The 17,445-nt window shown below is 43.8% G+C and overlaps 1 protein-coding gene across 2 annotated transcripts in view; it reads right to left on the reverse strand.

Moving 5' to 3' along the window:
* Nucleotides 1-5,110: 5,110 nt before the first annotated feature.
* PRICKLE2 (prickle planar cell polarity protein 2) overlaps nt 5,111-17,445 on the reverse strand; it is a 149,871-nt gene continuing 137,536 nt past the window's right edge. For both annotated transcript variants that reach the window (XM_054595359.1, XM_054595358.1), the window contains one exon: nt 5,111-6,458. In XM_054595359.1, the coding sequence (XP_054451334.1) occupies nt 5,584-6,458 (875 nt within the window). In that variant the 3' untranslated portion in view covers nt 5,111-5,583. The remainder of the gene's footprint in view (nt 6,459-17,445) is intronic.

The raw sequence follows: 17,445 nt of genomic DNA on the forward strand, positions 1-17,445 counted from the left end.
AAATGCTGTCCTGTTTTTCATAGAGGCTGCCCCATTTTACATTTCTACCAGAAGTGCCCAAGGGTCCTAACTTTTTTCACATCCTCACCCACACTTGTTAGTTTCTAGTTTTTTAAAAAATAGTATTCATTGTAATGGGTGTGGTACATTGGAGACACTTTTGGTTGTCACAACTTGGGGAGGGGTGCTGCTGGCATCCAGTGGGTAGAGGTCAGAGATGTTATTAAACATCCTACAAAATGCAGGACAGTTCTTTGCCGCAAAGAATGAACTGGCCCAGAAGTAGATTATGCTGAGGTTGAGAAATTCTGATGTAAATAATCTGGTTCATCTTTCATAGTAAATCTCATCTCTGACATGTGCAGCCTCTCTTTCCTGCTGAGATGCTCAAAGGCAGAGATTTTAAAAAATCTGAAAAGCAAGGGAGGAATGGCAATATTTCTTTTATTCAAATTTTATTGGAAGTTTACAAATGTATTACAGACATCAGTAAAACATCATATCCATTTTACAGGGCACGGATCTCAAGCAAAGTGTTCACAAACAGTCTCTGGCAGAGCCTACACCAAAGGCCTGTTCCAGACCTTCTTAACAAACAGCTCGACGTTCGACACACAACAGACTCTGGCCTGCCTCACCTTCTCAGGCCCACTGAGGTTTTGATTATGCACTTGGAATTAAAGCAGGAGATGGCAAAGCAATCCTGTACAGGAAAAATGTTTAGGAGGGGGAAAACTGCCAAAGGCCTAATTTGCTAAGGAAAATGGAGGACTCATAGGCCACAGAGTGTTAAGCCACGGTCCATAAATAGAACCAAAATATTGTATGGGAAAATATGGAAATCACCAGAAAGACTTGAGGAGAGACCTTACTGATGAGGGGTTCTCTCCAAAAAATTTAGAAAAGCTTGGTCAGTCACCAACTGAACATCAATGGCCAAATGCCCAGTAAGGTGAAGGGATGTCTCAGAAAACTCTCAGGATAGAGAATTTTCTTTTCTATTCTATGGATTCATCATATCAAAATAACAGAAATGTTTTTCTAACACCGTGTGACTTTCCCCTGCTCCTTTTTATTCCCTGGAGGAAAGCTGGTTTTGTCAGCAGGAAGTCAGCCTATAAAATAGTATAGCTCCCAACAGTGAGTCATGTTTTATGAGTCTTGTGTTGACTGGGCTACTATTATGAGAAAATGGAAAAAGAATCAAATCCTTTCTTGATCCTAACATTGGTAACTGCTTCCAAGTGGTCAAAGAAGCATTGGTGTCTGCTAGGTCCCAAATGGACAAATCATGGGAGGCAGGGCAAAATTCTCTTCATTTCAACTTCTTGACTGCTTAGGTAAGTATCTGTACCTCAAAAGGCAGCATGAAACTACCTTCCAAATCAGCAGAGGAGGCTTGGCTGAGTCCTGCACCTGGAATGCTGTCCAGAGGCCATTTCAGAGCCCTGAAGGTGCTAAACAGTTGCTAATAGCTACTCTTCTGGCATGAAATATTCAGATAGCTGGTTCCATCTTCCACTTCCCTTTTCATAGATTCTCCTTCTTAGATGTTAGTGTCTGGCTTCTGTTAGACAGAAATACACAAAGAACACTTCTCCTTAGAATTTAAATATTTGTGTTATTTCTTGTTAGAAGGTGGGATTAGATGAAGAATAAGATGGATTCCCATCTGACCTCTGCAAAAAGATGAACAGAGGCTGCCTATAATAACCGGCCAAGAACATGAGAAGGGAAAAGGAGGCCAAAGAGACTTGCCTTCTTTTAACCTAAAGAATTCAGCTCCCATTAGCATTGACAATCTGGGGGCATAGGAATTGGAGTCTCACAATTATTTATAAATGATGTTTCTCAAGTGGCTAGTGTACTATTTTTGGCCAATGGTAAAAGAGCGCAGGAAGGAAAGACAAATAAGAATCAGTTCACAAATAAGGTTTGTTATCAGACAAATAAGATCTGTACTGATGAATTGGTTTTGGCTAGCTGGAATGTCACAAGATTTTTGAGGCTGTATCCGTGTTCTCTGGAAAGTATACAGAGACATGTTGGTTATATCTGCCCAGGTTGCAGAATATGTGCTATGTATATGCCATCACTGGCCCCACTTGAACTCAACCACTGCTACTGGTACCCGAGAAGCAGAAAACTGCTTCAGGAGAAGGAAATACAAACTTGTTGCAGTGCAGGAGCATCCTACAGAATGAGAAAAAAAGGATGAGAAAGAGCTATCTCCAGGTCCCATATTAATAATACAAAATTGTTTGGTCACTGGGTTGGCTGGGGATGGAAAGGAAGGACTAGAGAATACAATATGGATATGGGAAGAAGCTGTCAAACAACAAACACTAGGGATTCTCCCCTTTTGAACATGTGCAGTACTAAAAAACACAGTTCTGGTTTCCCTCAGCTCATTCGCCTTCATACCTGGTAGAGGATCCCAGAACTATACAACAGAAGGAAGGGTGTCTGAACACCATGCTCAATGCCAACAGCCTACTAAGAAACCTGTTCACAGTATCAATGGTGGTGTGTATTGGCAGGGCCATTCAGGACACTATCAATAATTTCTGTTTCTTGGGAAAGAGCCAGTTCTGACGCCACTGAATTGAGCAGCAAATAGAACATGAACTGAACTCTACAGCTGCAATGTTAACCAAGACAAGAAGAGAACTGACATGAGAGAAGGTAGAAAAACAAACAGACAAACAAAACTCTAAGGCATTGGAGCAGAGAGAAAACTGGGAAAAGATTACTTTGATAGAAAACAGTCTATGGAAGACAGAATGATGATCTAAGAAGAGGTGAGCACAGGCCTCACGCACAGTGAAACTTGACCAAGAGGAGCTGGTGATTATGATGGAGGAATCAGGTAAGGACCCCAAGTTCTTGCCTCAGAAAAGAATGCACTGAATTTTTGGAAATTGGATTCTGGGATGTTATGCGTAAGTTATCACTAATAGGTAGAACTCCTGGTACAATGTCACCCTGCTCTCCCTGGGGCATTCACCTGGAGGGTCCATCATCAAATCCTCCATCAGCATTCTCTGTAAGGCTCCTGGCTGCATGCAGGGTGGGAAGGCCTCTGCAGGGCTAGAGTACATGGAGGTGATCTTGCCTGTAGACAGTTGACCCTGAGGCTTATTATATCCATTAGATCTCAAGTGCTGACCAGTTCAGCTGTTGGGTGCTCCCTGGGCAACTAGATCTCAAATTGTTCATTCCTCCAATCCCTTTGGACACTAGTTATGTGTCCGTTTCTGCTGATGGGGTTAAAGCCCCATCTGGGGAATGCAAGAGGTGCTCTGAAAAGGACAGAGTTGGAAAGCAACATTTACTAAGAGAATTCCTTTCATTGGATTCCGGGCCACAGAGGACAGACATTGCTTTTCGCTTTTTGCTATGTTAAGTCATCTACTTTTTTCTCTTTTTCCTTTTTCCAAAATGCCATTTTGTTCTCATCAATCAATGAACTCAAAAATCCAAATTGGACTTGCCCAATTTCTACCAGAAACCTGCCACTTTAGTTGTGTGGTGTTGCACATTATTTCTTAAAATCAGTTTGCCAAGCAGTTTACAAACTTACTATACAAACGTAATAGAGTTAATTCTCCAGAGGCTTGGATAATTAATGAAGCATTTAGATATGAAGATAGCATGCGGAAAACAGCCACAACCAACATTTGCATTGCTTTTTTAAAAAATCAGTGACAATGACAAATGTCATATTAATACCTGAAAAGCAAATTATTTTAATACATCCTGAATGGAGCGCCATTTTCACATCCTGTACAGCCTTCCTTTCCTCAGACCCATTTGGCATGGTGTCTGAAAAGCCACTTTTCACATTCTCTCCATAAAAAATACTAGAAAATATTAACTACTATACTGAAAAGAGACCACGCTCACCTCACCATGGCAGATGGCCACTGAGATACACCGTGTAGCACATGGACAACACATCTCACTAAAGGTAGGTCCTGCAATGGATTATTTCAACTGCCACAATCCATTATGGGGAGGAGGAGAATGGAAGAAAAAGCAAGCACTTCATTTTTAACCAAAGCAAGGTAGGAAGTATTATTTTACTATAAACAACACAACCGTTGAATGTCTTCTTTAGGCAAACTCACTTTTGAGCCCATTTTCTGTCTGACCCAAGGTCCCCAAAGTTCAAAATCGAAATCCTCCTTTCAACATTTGTTTTTCAAGACCACTACACTCAGATCTCCTGAGCAGCTCAACCTTTCTGGGTAACCCAGATAATCCGGTTAGGGAGTGTGTTCAACTAGATTCTTTCCACAAGCACTAGTGGCTATTCAAGGTGGCCGTCACCTCGCCTCTATTTCATTTCCAGAAGTTCTTCTTTGCCCTGACTTTCCTTCATATTCTCCTTCAGTTCTGCCCTTGACCAGCTTTCTGATTTCAAATCACCTTCTTCCTTCTCCAAGTTTAAGATACAATCTAGAACACACTGTCACTCCCAGATCCCCATCAGAACCTTTCTGTCCCCAAGATCCTAATGCTTAAGTTCATTTGCACTGAGGACAACCGGTTGTCAGGCTAAGGCAGCTGTTCTGTCTGCCTTGGTAAAGGAAAGCAGATAATACAATCCAGGAAACGTGAGCACCAGAAAATAATGCCACATTCAAAACAATGTCATGCTGACATCACACAACAGCACCACTCACAGTCACTGTTATTTTCCCAAGGGAGAGATCAATAGTGAGCAACTTCAATGTTCCCAGCAGGGCTGGTGTTTCTCATGGAATTTACTGACACTGATTTGTTTCTCTAATTGGCAAAAGTTATGTTTGCTATTTAGAGAGAATGACTATCACTTTTTAGAGAATACATTCTACTGAGGTGGGGAGTGGACTTAAGGATGGCTCCTTAAGTGGAATAGAGCATACAATGCTTTGGGTATAATAATATTTTTAAACCACAGAAAGCCAAATTGAATAAATTCATTTGAAAAAAGTCTCACTGACATGTAACAAATTTGTATAGAAAAAGGAAAAAAAAAAAAAAAAAGGTGGTCCTGGACCACCTAGGAATACTACTCGAAGACAATGCAGGATGTGCATGCGGGTCTTCACTGAATCCTACCATATAGAAATTCCTTTGATATTACAAAATACAAAAATATTTTATCAGAACTCTCATTTACATTGCATTTACAATGGACATGTAAATAATTTAGACTTGGGTCCTGGCTAATAAACAAATTACTTACTGGAAAAAGGGTCCTAGAAGTAAGAGAACCAGAGAGAATACAAGCGAGCGGAGGCAACTTGCCATCTTGAGAGCGGCAACTCAACACACTGATGGGAGGGAGGTGACCAACCCTGACCTCCACAGAGTCTATAGCGTTTCCAAAGTGAAATGTGCAAATGATATTCAACATGCCAAGAACTGTGACTACCAGTCGAGTCAATCTGCAACCTTGCCTTCATCAACTGAGAGCATGTCCCTTTTTCTCCCCCAGTAACCACCCCAAAAAGCGCTTATAAATTTAAAACAGTGCAAGTTTCTGAATTTACATTCTTAGCTCCCATCTTCCCCTATTCCCTGACACCAATCAGATTAAGAAATAATACAGTTTTTGCTCTTTTGTCTTTTCCTGCTGTGCAACTGTCCCCTGCCACCTAACGTGGACGACTTGGGGAGGCCATAAGAGCTGTATTTGTGCAGAAGCTCATCGCTTGTGACATATCGTAGGCGGGCTGGCTGGGGGATTGGTTCTCCTAGGAAGTAGCCCTCATTATCAGACTCTGAGGAAGAGGAGCAGGTGGAACACCAATCGTACTCGGTGAAGTAGGGTCCCCATCGCTCCCCAAAGGCATTTTGCAAAGCCAGGTCCGACACAGTCCTTGGGCACTGGCCGTACAGGTCCCTCCGGGACCCCTGGCCCAGGCTCTCCTGGAAGCTCCGCTGTCGCATGAATTGGTCATAGTCCTCCCTGGCTCGAAGTGGGGGCCTTTCTTTCAAGCGAGAGATGGTGTCACGCTCACTGGCCAGATGCAGGGCGTTATCTGAGCGTGAGCGTCGGGACCGCCTGGATCGGTGCGGTCGGAAACGGCGGGTATCTTCGCGGGAGGTGCTTCTTCTCCGCGTGCGCTCGCTCATGGGCTGGATCCTCACGCCCTCCTGGCCAGGCAGCTTGCTGCTCGCCACCCCTCCGTCAAAATCAAAGCTCTGATGCATCCTGCCACGGGACTGCAGGTCCCTGTAGCCAATGGGGTTGCCGAGCTGATGGAGATTTCCTTCCATCTCCTGGTACTGCTGGGCGGAAAGCAGGCTGCGAACGGACTCCGCGCTGCGGAATTGCATGGATGAGTTAAGCGTGCCCATGTTGCTAAGCTTCTCGGACACGTTCATGCCGGAGTCTTTGCTGAGGTCAGGCATGGAAAACCGGGAGAGATGCTCCTGGCGCTTGGCGCCACCATCCGCGGAGAGGCCTATGGAGGGGAGAGGAGAGGGCCCTGGAGGTTAATACAAATGTGTAGCAATAGGGATCACTATCGCACATGGGAACGGTCGTCCGTTCAGGGTCACTGCGTGGGGTTGTATAGTGGACACTGCACAAAGGCTCGCTAAGAAAGCGTGTTCGGCCTTTCCCCACTCTACCACGGGCCAGTGCCACCTAGAGGGGGCATCTGGCTGAAATGCATCCACAGACGTGCATTTTACTAGTTATTAATTCCTCTGAAATCTCATCAAAGATACTAACAGCCTATTGTGTGTCTTGTGTATGATTTTTTTTTTTCTGTTTAGAATTTCTCTCTACAAAAAGTGCTTCAATGACCTCTTTGATTCTAGTAATGCACTCTAAGCTACCTAGGGCAGATATTTAGGACAAGGAAGCCTTGAGCTATAGTGGGAGGACCATGCCCAAGCACTTCCTGGCAAAGTTGATCCTAGAATCTAGGCCCATGATACTGGACCAGTTTACTCCCCTGTTAGCTTTCAACAGTTTTCTGATCTGCTGTCTGTCCCTCAGCCCCCGTCTCAGATGTCTTGAAAACTAAGTGATTCCCTGGGTGTAGACAGAAGGACATTTCCTCTGACTGTTTTGTAAATGACTGTCCCAGGGTTCTAAACAGGTCCCCAGCAGCCAGAAGACATGAGTGGGACTCTGGAGACATTTCTCCTTCCCCTGGGGAGGCTCTTTTTAAAACAAAGCAGTGACCCTAATGCTCTCTAACAGCAGAGGTGTTCCTAGCAGTGGACACCTTCCTAAAGTGCCGTCACTGGTATCACTGAGATAAAAACCATTTTGAAAGTCATAGGCGATTCCTGACTTCAGTCACTTCCATGCAGCCCACCTCAAAGGAGCACTCTAAAGAGAAGCTTAAGAATGGACCAGGTGGCAAAATCTTATCGTTTCTCATTCATCATTTATCTATTGAAAGGATCTGTAATTTGCCATTTCTGGCCGCAGACAGCATATCTTTGGTTTGCTGTGGTCCATTATGACCCCCTACCACTGATTACTCCTCCCCACCTATTGGGGCCAACAACTTACTCCTACTCTCCTGATAAACAAATATTATGATCACTTTGAAAAACTGTCAATATCTACAGACTCGAAGTACACAGAAACACACACACACGAATTAAGAAAAAAAAGTTGCTTTGAATATGTGTCCTTTTTTCCTTTTTTTTTTTTTTTTATGTGCTTACTCCTTTCTGTTGGGTATATAACCAGAGTGGAGATTCTATGATTTTGTTATGCAAAAAGGTAAGGAGTGTTAAAAATAAAAAGTGATGGGAGTTTTTCAGAAGAGCACAGGGCCCAAATTCAAGGGGTTCCCACTAGCCAGAGCTGAGCAATTTGAGCATTACAATACTTAAAAACAGTGATGATTTATAAACCACTGGAAAAGATGGGAATTCATGAGTCCATACTGATAACTGGTAAAATAAAAAAGTAAGTGGAGGAAAGATCAGGCTCTTCTATATAGCAGTACGCTTGGAGTGAGTGCAGACAAGAGTGCTGGATTTGTAATCAGTGTAGGTAAAGATTGGTTCATGCGAGAGTCAAAATATGCTCAATTTTGGGGGTATATTTGATGGGGGAGTAGAATATTTGCAATGATTTTATTGTTTCCTCGCACATTGCTTATTAGCTGTAAGGAAAATTTAGTAACTATACAGAGGAGATCAAACTTAGTGTCATTGATGAGGTGCAACTGGACCTCATGTGACTTGGATGGTATGTTCTAATTCAGTCTTCCAGTCAAGAATGCAAAGCCGGAATGTATTCAGGAGGAAAGATCAGACAAACCTCCAAATGAGGACTGTTCTGTTAAAAAGAACAGAAGGTATTCTTCAAAAAAATTCAGTATCATAGAAGATAAAGAAAGGTTTTATAGACTGAAGGATACTAAAGACCATGGCAAACATATACAATATTTGATCCTGGACCAGAACCTTCTCTGTAGTAATAATAAATGATATAAAGGATAACTGTTGATCATGTGATAAAAATTGGGACATGGGCAACTGACAAATGTATTATGCTACATTTATTGTGGTTAATTGATAATTATGATAGTGCAGGAGAAGAGCCTTATTCTTGGGAAATACATGTGGAAGTAAATAATGGTAAATGATCAAGGTGAATGCAATTGTTCTCAAATGGGTTAGGAATAAATTGTGTGTGGGCATATGTGTGAGCAAGGGAGAAAAAATGATTTTTTTAAAAAGGAGTAAGCTGTAAACAATAGCTTAATCTAAGTAAAGTGTACACTGTATTATTTGTTCCATTCGTTGGAACTTTATACTTAGTTTGAAATTATTTCCAAATAAAAAAGTATCTTAAAAATTGTAGTATATTTATGATACAATGGTTTTCAATTCCAGCGAAAATTAATGGGGGAAGGGAAGGCGGCACTAGCCCCTAGTGGGTAGTAGCCAGAGAGATGTCGCTAAATACCCTATACTGCACAGGACAGTCCCCACAGGAAGAATTATCTAGCTCAAAATGTCAATAATGCCACATTTGAGAAACCATGATATAATGGGATACTACATATCAACAGAATGACTACACCCAGCAACACAGATGAATCCCACAGAAAACGCTGAGACACATAAAGAGAGCACGCTGTATGACTCTATTTACATGAAGTGCAAGAACAGGCTAAGGTTATCTATGGTGGCAGAGGTCGGAATGGTGGGAAGGGGGTAAGGGAAACCCTTAGGGCGCTGGCAATGTCCTGTATCTAGATCTGGGTGATGGTTGTAAAAGGATAGGAACATGTAAAATTTCTTTGAGGTGTAATTTTAACAGTTTGCCTTACCTTTTATGCGTATAAGTTATACATAAAGCAATGCTCTCATTGAAGAGCCAAATTTAAATGTAGGATATGCCTATGAAAAAAGTGTTCTGACAAACATTCTGCCCAGTCATATATCTATTTTTTTATTTCATTCCTGGCATAATTGTTAGGATAAGAGGAGTTGAGTCCTCCAACTCCTGATTTCCTTGCTGCTTAGCTCTGACATACATAACAGCTGATTTATGACAACTGAATTGCACCCAGAACCTCCCCCATCTGAAAGCAGAGAGGGGAGGTGGCAACCTGAGATGATGAATGAGCATTGCGAGTGGATCAACCTTAGTAAGGAGGGAAAACTCTTCAAAAATCACTTGTAGAAGCAAAAGCTATACAGGTGTGTGTAATGATCTTTACCCAGCCGTCTACTCATGCCCTGGCATGAAATTAGGGTCAGCATTAACAATCTAGCAAATGGTATACATCCCCAAACATACTGTTTTCCTGAACCTGTCTTTTATAAGCCCCAAAGTTAAGCATCTCTGAGGACATCCTGCGTATAAAGAGGTTCATATTCTCTGAGGAGGTAACGGTGAAGAGAGACAGCTTCAGTTCTAGTGAGAGGGGATTTTGCCCTCTCCTCTACGATGCTTCCTGCTTCTGCATCCTGAGAATTTCAGGATGTCCTTATCCCTCCCCCCGAAAAGAAACAAGCTCTGGAAGAACATGAGGACCCGTTACTCAAGCCCAGGGTCTACTATCAGTATTACCTAAACCTAAGCTCTTTCCCTGGTGGTTGTATGGGTAGGATTGGAAATACTGTTTGTTCACTCCAGGGAAGAGAAATGTCTAGGTTCTCATTTATTAATTCTGAATTCTTTTCATGGGCTTCCTGCATGCAGGGCATGAATAAAATGGCCTACAGATGAGCAATAATTGTGTACTTGCTTCTAAACAGGGTGGCTCTATGGTTAATTTCACTATTGACAAAATCCAGAGTCCTCATGCAGAACTCAAGGCCTTCTGTCTCTCCACAATCACTGGCTGAATGGTGCTCCTTGCTCCCGCCCCCTTCAGCCTCCCTAACATTCTTCCTCCTCCTCCAAAACACCAGCAAGCTCACTCCAGACCCTTTGCAAAGCTGACTTCCTGTAATCATTAAGGCCCTCACATAAATGGCACCTCTTCCTTGGTGCCTGCCCAGATTGATCTTTCTAAAGTATCATACTAAAAGTATTTCCCCCACGAACTAGTCACTCTGTAGCACTCGACCCTTTCATAAGGCCCCCACCCTGACTTACTTTCCCCAATGTATGGGTAACTTTCTATCTGAACGAAAGCCTGTGGGAAAGCAGTCTTGTTCATTGCACTCTCCCAACAGGAGCAGTGACTGGCACCCCACTGGTGCTCACTAAATATTTGTGGAGTTGAGATGAAGGAATCCTCACTCTACACACTGCCAGGATAAAGCCACCACCCTCTGGCCTGGAGTGGGCCAGACTTAAGGAACAACTGATTGTAATTCAGATGGGTGGAACCAGGAGGAACAAAAATACCATGGTTACACCTGTCAATCTCATTGTCTTTGGTGGTTCATTTTAGGACCCACCATCTGAAGCTTCTCCAATTTTAAAGTTGAAGATCACATGATTTATAATGAGCTCTTCAACCTACAAAAAAGGTTTTCTCTCATTAATCATAGCCCTGGAGATCTGTTTAAATGAGCAGCTTCCATTTCCCTATTTCACACCTCAATTTGATAAACCCTCCCCTCCTCTCTAACTATGGGCAGAATTGGAGAGTCACTTCCTGGCCGGGTGACTTGGGGGAACTTTTGAACCTCTTGAGATGCATCTGTAAAGTGGGCATAAATACAGCAAATGAACTTGAAAGCTGAAGTGGCTATTAGAGGAGGAAAAATGCACCTTTCCTTTTTAAGACTCATCACAACTGAAATACACTTGTATAGCTTTGCTTTCCTTTCTGTCTACCTGACTAAACTCCAAGAGGGCAGGGGCTGGCTCCTGTTTGCTAGGCCCCCATCTCAGTACCTGGGATCTAACATCCTGGAAGAAAGTAGGCAGGGCCTGAGAGTCCCCAACAAGAGAGAGCATGCCCCAAGAACTTTACACCCAACCAACAAGGCAAACAAATACTTGATGAATGCATGATTATATGAATGAATGAATCTGAGAAACACGGCTCACACAGGGCCACACACGGCAGTGTTCATTGATGGTGGGCTACTGTTAAAATAATTTGTGCCTCCCAACTGTAGCTGGAGATTACTCCTCTACCCAGATGAAATTCAACTCTTTATTCCATTTGTCAAAATACTGCAGCTCAATATAGTCCAACCAAATGGGGCTCCCAAATGCCACTGCGATTCTGCAATAAATGCACTTTTCTTGCTGCCCAAACCATGATGTGTGTGTATGAGCATGTACAAATGCAGGAGCACAGGTGTGGAGGGGATGGTGGAGACTGTGGGCCCAATTCTCCAGAGAGCTCCAGCCCCAGCCTACAGTCTGAGTGCCGTATCGGTGCCCCCGCAGAAGATCCTGCCGACAGTCTAAGACACAGATGCCAGGTCGCTCCCCTCTCAAGTGGAACTCTGTCTTATCAATAGACAAAAACAGTTTTTTCCTTTCTAAATAATGCAGGCTTTGTGAGAGCTGCTAGATAGTGGCTGTGGAGTAAAAAGGTCTTGATGTGATTAATCTTTATCCCAAGGATTAGGGTAAGGATTTTGGGTAAGTGTGGCCAAAAGCTATACAAATGTCCAGGTACCCTCAGAGGCCACAGACATTGCCCCTGCGAGGAGAGGTCAGTACTGAATTCAGCCCGTAACTCTCTGTGATTAAACTGTCAACACCAACAAGCAGCCAGGGCACTGTAAGCAACAGCAACATTTCTGTCCAAGTAATGGCCCCTCACTGCAAACAGAGGTCTCACAGAAGCCAGGGACAGCAAGAAGAATCAATGCCTTCAAAGAATGTTGTGGGTCTGAGGGAAGAGAAAGGCAATCAATTTTTGCTGTGTCCCCTCTCCCAATTTGTTCTAAGAACAGAAGCTATGAGCTCAGGTCCAGAGAGAAAAACATGCAGGCTTAAAGGTAGTGGCAGGCCTTTGGTATATCTTTCTGTCCCTTATTTATCCATTCTACTTCCACTCTTCCAGAACCTCAGTAACTACAACAACAACAACAACAACAACAACAACAAACATATACAAAAAAATTGGCATAGGAAGACAGAGGGCTGTGTTTCTGCAACCTTAAAAGACACATTCACATTTAACACTTCTGTTCAGTAAAAGAAGTAATGTCTACTCACCTCTGCCCTCTAGACATTTACAACTCATTCTGATGATTTTGCTCCCTTTTAGTAAGGTTTTCCCTATATGACTTCGTTTTCTTTTCTTTTGGCTGAAGCAGAGATATGAATAAATAGGAATTGTTCAGAATAGGGTATTGCAAAATGTCAGCCATGGGTAAAATCTAGCTCACTACTTGTTTCTGTAAATGAAGTTTTACTGGGACTCAACTACACCTATTCATTTGCATACTGTCTATGGCTGCCTTCTAAATAAAATGGCAGAAGTGAGCAGTTGTGAAAGAGACATTATGACCCGTAAAGCATAAAATATTTGCTATCTGGCCATTTCTAGAAATAGTCAACCTCTAGTTTAGAATGGGAATATACTGTCTGTGAAGCATGAGCATCCCCAAAGCCATGACCTGCACACTGTCTGAGTGTCTTTGGTCATGCCAAAAATGTCTGCGAGGTACTAGTTTACTTAAGTGTGTGTGTAGGGGGAATAGTTTGATCATGTCCTTTGGGACCCTTTTTCCAACTAAGTCAACTGATATCATCAACATCCTGAATTTCAAATTGGCAACAGCTGGAGAGAAGCTGTCATCTGGGCAGTGGAGTTTAACTACCACCACATGTTCTTTAGTGACAGGGCATGGAATAGTTCAAACAGAGCACGACAGGGAAGGCTGAGGCGGTGATGGATAGAGAGGGAGAGGGAGGAAGAAAGGAAGAGGGGGGATTATGATCACACTCAAGTCCCTTGCTACTCAAAGCATGACTTGTGGACTAGTGGCAATGGCACCCTCACCAGATTTGCAGGATCTGAATTTGTATTAGCAGAGAGGCCCCTGGCAATGCAGTGCCCTTGAGAGCTAGAGGAACACTGCACCAGAGGGCGGAGTTTCAGGGAAAATGTGCTTCACAACATAAGCTGCGTCTACTTTGGAAACCAACCGCATCTTCATACATTCAGACACTCTAATTCAGGGTTTCTCAACCTTAACACTTTGGCATCTTGGGCAGGACAATTTTCTGTTGGGACGCTACCCTGTGCTTTGCAGGAAGTTTAGCAGAATCCCTGGCCTCAGCCACTGGATGCCAGTAACACCCCTCTGCAGCTGAGATAACTCAAAATGTCTCCCAACATTGCCAAATGTCCCCTATGGGGCAAAATCACCCGACTGAGAACCACTCCTTGAGCAGATCCCATCCTGGGCTGCTCCTGCTCCTGGAGGGCCAAAAGCTAAGGAGGAATGTGTTCTTATCCTTCCAGGAGCAGCTGTGGGTTAGGTCTGCTCTACCCTATCCCACGAACATCATCCTGATCTAGTCCAGACAGAGGGATGTCCCTCTCTAGAGAAGGAATGGGGGGATTACGACCACACTCAAATCCCTTGCTAGTCAAAGCATGACCTGTGGACCAGTGGCAATGGCACCCTCACCAGATTTGCATGAACGTGTTCTCCTCACATGAACGTGTTCCACTATTGGGTGTGCTGTATCTTCAAAACTGGGGAATTGAACAGTGTTTTCTCCTTATGTCCTCTCAACATCCCACCCTGGTAGCCTGTTTTCCCTCAGTGAGTTTCAAAAGTTCCCTCTGGCTGAGGTCTTTGCTGTCTTACTTCCCTCTTCCAGTTGACACTTGAAATCTTGAACGCCTGGCGCATGTTCCTTCTTTACTTTAGTTTACAGCCTATCTAGCGGTCCCATGTGACCATGTGGTCATATGTGTTTGTAGTCCCATGTCTGCCTTCTGTTCCTGTGGTACCAGGAGAAGTGCTGGCACACGCATGGAACAATTACTTTCAGTCTACTGCTGCTTATGGGTGCAGGGCGGCTGGCAGGGGGCTGGGAAGTGTAGGTACATATGATTTTGAACTCTCTGCCCCCAGGCTTGGTCTGCTTCCCCGACTCTGGGAAAGGATTTCCCACCCCTGGCCACTCCATGAGACTGGCCCAAACTGAAGAACAGCATCTTTGCAAGGAGCTGCTTCTAAAGGCCATGGCTGATTCTGGTTTCCCTGACCCTAGAGGCTTTGGTTTCTAGCAGCATTGGTTCTAGGCACTTGCCATTGAACTAGTGTGGTTGGGAAGTGACAGGCATGGAAACAGGACTAAAATCACTTCTCCTACTGACCCAGCACAGCCACCAGGACCAGCCTGGTCAAGATCAAAACTTAGATTGGACTGCGCATCTCCTTCCTTTTATCACTGATTTGCTCATTACATTAACTTACTGGTAAATAGTTACCCCAATAAAGACAAACGTGTGAAAGGGAGTGAAAGAGCAAACCAGGAAATGACACTTTTAGAAACATGCAGGGTCAATTTTAACTACTGCTCACTCTGTGGGAGGTCATGGCTGTGGTGCCACAAAGCCTATTGCTAATAGAAAGGCTGTGCAAAAATTCAAACCAGTTGAAGGCTATTTGCCAGAGTTTGTTCTGGGCTTTCCCCGATCCCCTACTGCTTTCCAGAACCCGTTAGCCCAAGCCAACAAGCAGCATCCCCTGGAGAAAATACTTGACTCCAAGGGCAGAAGCTAAATGGCCCTCCAGTTGTGGAGAGTGGGCAGCCAGGATCCCAGACACCTATTTGGTTTCTTCAAATATTTCTGATGAAGCCTGGCCCCTGCCAGGCTCTGTGCCGCCTCTAGAAACAAAGCCTTCCAGGGAACACCTCACATGGTATGACACTATACAGGGAAGACGTATCACTAAATCAGTGCAGACATACAGCTGTTACAGACTATCGCCACGATGCAGGGGAGAAACACAATGCTGTGACAGAGAATAAAAGACTGGCTCTCCCTTGACACAGTGCTGTCAAAGAACCCTGTGTTGTTGATAACTAGGGTGAGGGCTAATGGTTGCAAAGGAGCCAGAGAAAGTTCCGTATGCCCTACAAAGTGCTAATAGGGTCGTATGACTAGAGCACCTTGATCAAGGAGGAGAGAAGCAGGGAGGAGGCCAGGAGGTAAACAAGAAGTCAGAGGGAGGTTTTTCAAGTCCACTGCAGGTTTGAGAGAGTCTGTCTGACACCTGCAGGCAGGATGAATAAAGCACCTGAGTCAGCACAGGGGATGAAGAAGAACACTGGCTTTGGAAGTCACCTTCCAGTTCTGCTCTTACAGCTGGGCCTCCTTGGGCAAGACTTTGAATTGCGCTGTGCCTCAGTCCCCTCATCTGTAAAATGAAAATTGTAGAATCTGCTTTGTTATGGTGTGAGTGAATGAGTACCTAGAGCGTTAATACACAGAGACTTCAAAACAGTGCTGGTGCAGCGAGATCAGATGCAATGTTCTTATTGTCCTTCACCCTGTATTTGTCACCTCTTAAACATTTTTCTGCATGGCATCATATATATTGCTAGGCATTGTTATGCAACTTTTCAAGTGGGTATGGAGAGTGGGAAGAATTTACAAGTTCACACAGCAGCTATTTGAGAACTCTTCTCCTCCCTCCTGTCTTTATTACTGTGAGCAGAAAAAGAAAGGAATGCAGCAGGAGTGCTGGCTGTCAGAGACTAGAGGGGCAGGAGGCAAAGGTCTTCTAGAGTGAGGGCTTGGATCACCTGTATCTGGGGTTGGGCCTGGGATTCTGAATTTCTAACAAGCTCCCAGGATATCATAATGTTGTTGGTCCACACACCACACTTGGAACAGCAAAGGAACAGCTTTCCTTTAGCTCATGAATTTGGAATGAAGGCCTGGCACCCCTTGTTTCTCATTAATGCCTCCAGAAAGGTATTACCACAGAGACCATCCACAAGACTGTATCTGAGCATGTAACTTCCCCAGACCTTTGCCAGGGAGCCAGGTAACCTTAGAAACAGAGAAAAAAGTGTGGCCTTTCCATCCTATTACCTCCTTGTCTCATCCACTGGAGCTGTCACCAAACTATTCCCTGCTTCTGACAAGAGACCCAGAAAAGCCGGAACTGGGCTCTTGGAAAGCACAGACATTGAAACAGGCCATGGAAACTTCCTCTCATCTCCAGTTCCCGTATGTGCCCTTCACCTGCCTTCCTGAGGCAATGTGGGCTTGGCAAGGCGCTCAGTCTGCACAGATGGAGAAGCAGCTGCTAACCTGGGAGGAGCTGGGAACCCAGCGTCCTCCAAAGGCCCTCAGATCTCTCTCTGCTCCCACCTTGCCAGCCCCACAGGGATCCAGCCTGGGATTTCATGAAGCCTCTCCAAAGTATGCTCTCTGAATTATGCGAAAAAGGATTCCGTAGGCAAGTGATTTTGGCAATTACTGAACGCCTTTTTGAAACCTTTCATTGGCTTAAATACAGTAGGAATTTTCAGAAAGAAGATAGAACATGTACCGTTTTCTGTACTTTGGCAATAGAATCCCTTCCCCACCTGGTTCCACCCTGACTCAAAAGGACACATTTTGCGAAATACTGGCCTAACAACATTGATTCCTATTAAAATCCAAACACATCTGCTTACAATTTCTGTCCCGGTCACTGTAACAGTGCCATCCATGTTCAGTGGAATTGGAGCCTAAGGCTAAAGGGAAGAATCAGTAAAACTGATCCTGCCTTTATTTATAAATTTCACATTTTATTAATTATGGATTTCTGCATGAATTTTGCTTCTTAAAGTACTGCATTGAAATACTGCTCATCTCGATCACTGAGTTTTTTGGCATACCTTCCACCTCAAATCTTTAATTTTCATTTGTAAAATTCCATGGATTGTGTATTTCCTAGAAACTGTTTTCTAGAGTAGTGGGAAAAGTACAGACAGTCCCTGACTTGTGATGGTTTGACATGATTTTTTGACTTTACAATGGTGCAAAAGCTATGCATATTCAGTAGAAACCATACTTCACATTT

Source organism: Pteronotus mesoamericanus, unplaced genomic scaffold, assembly GCF_021234165.1.
Source record: "Pteronotus mesoamericanus isolate MK-2021 breed Mesoamerican mustached bat unplaced genomic scaffold, CSHL_Meso_final scaffold_54, whole genome shotgun sequence".
Taxonomy (NCBI): Eukaryota; Metazoa; Chordata; class Mammalia; order Chiroptera; family Mormoopidae; genus Pteronotus; species Pteronotus mesoamericanus.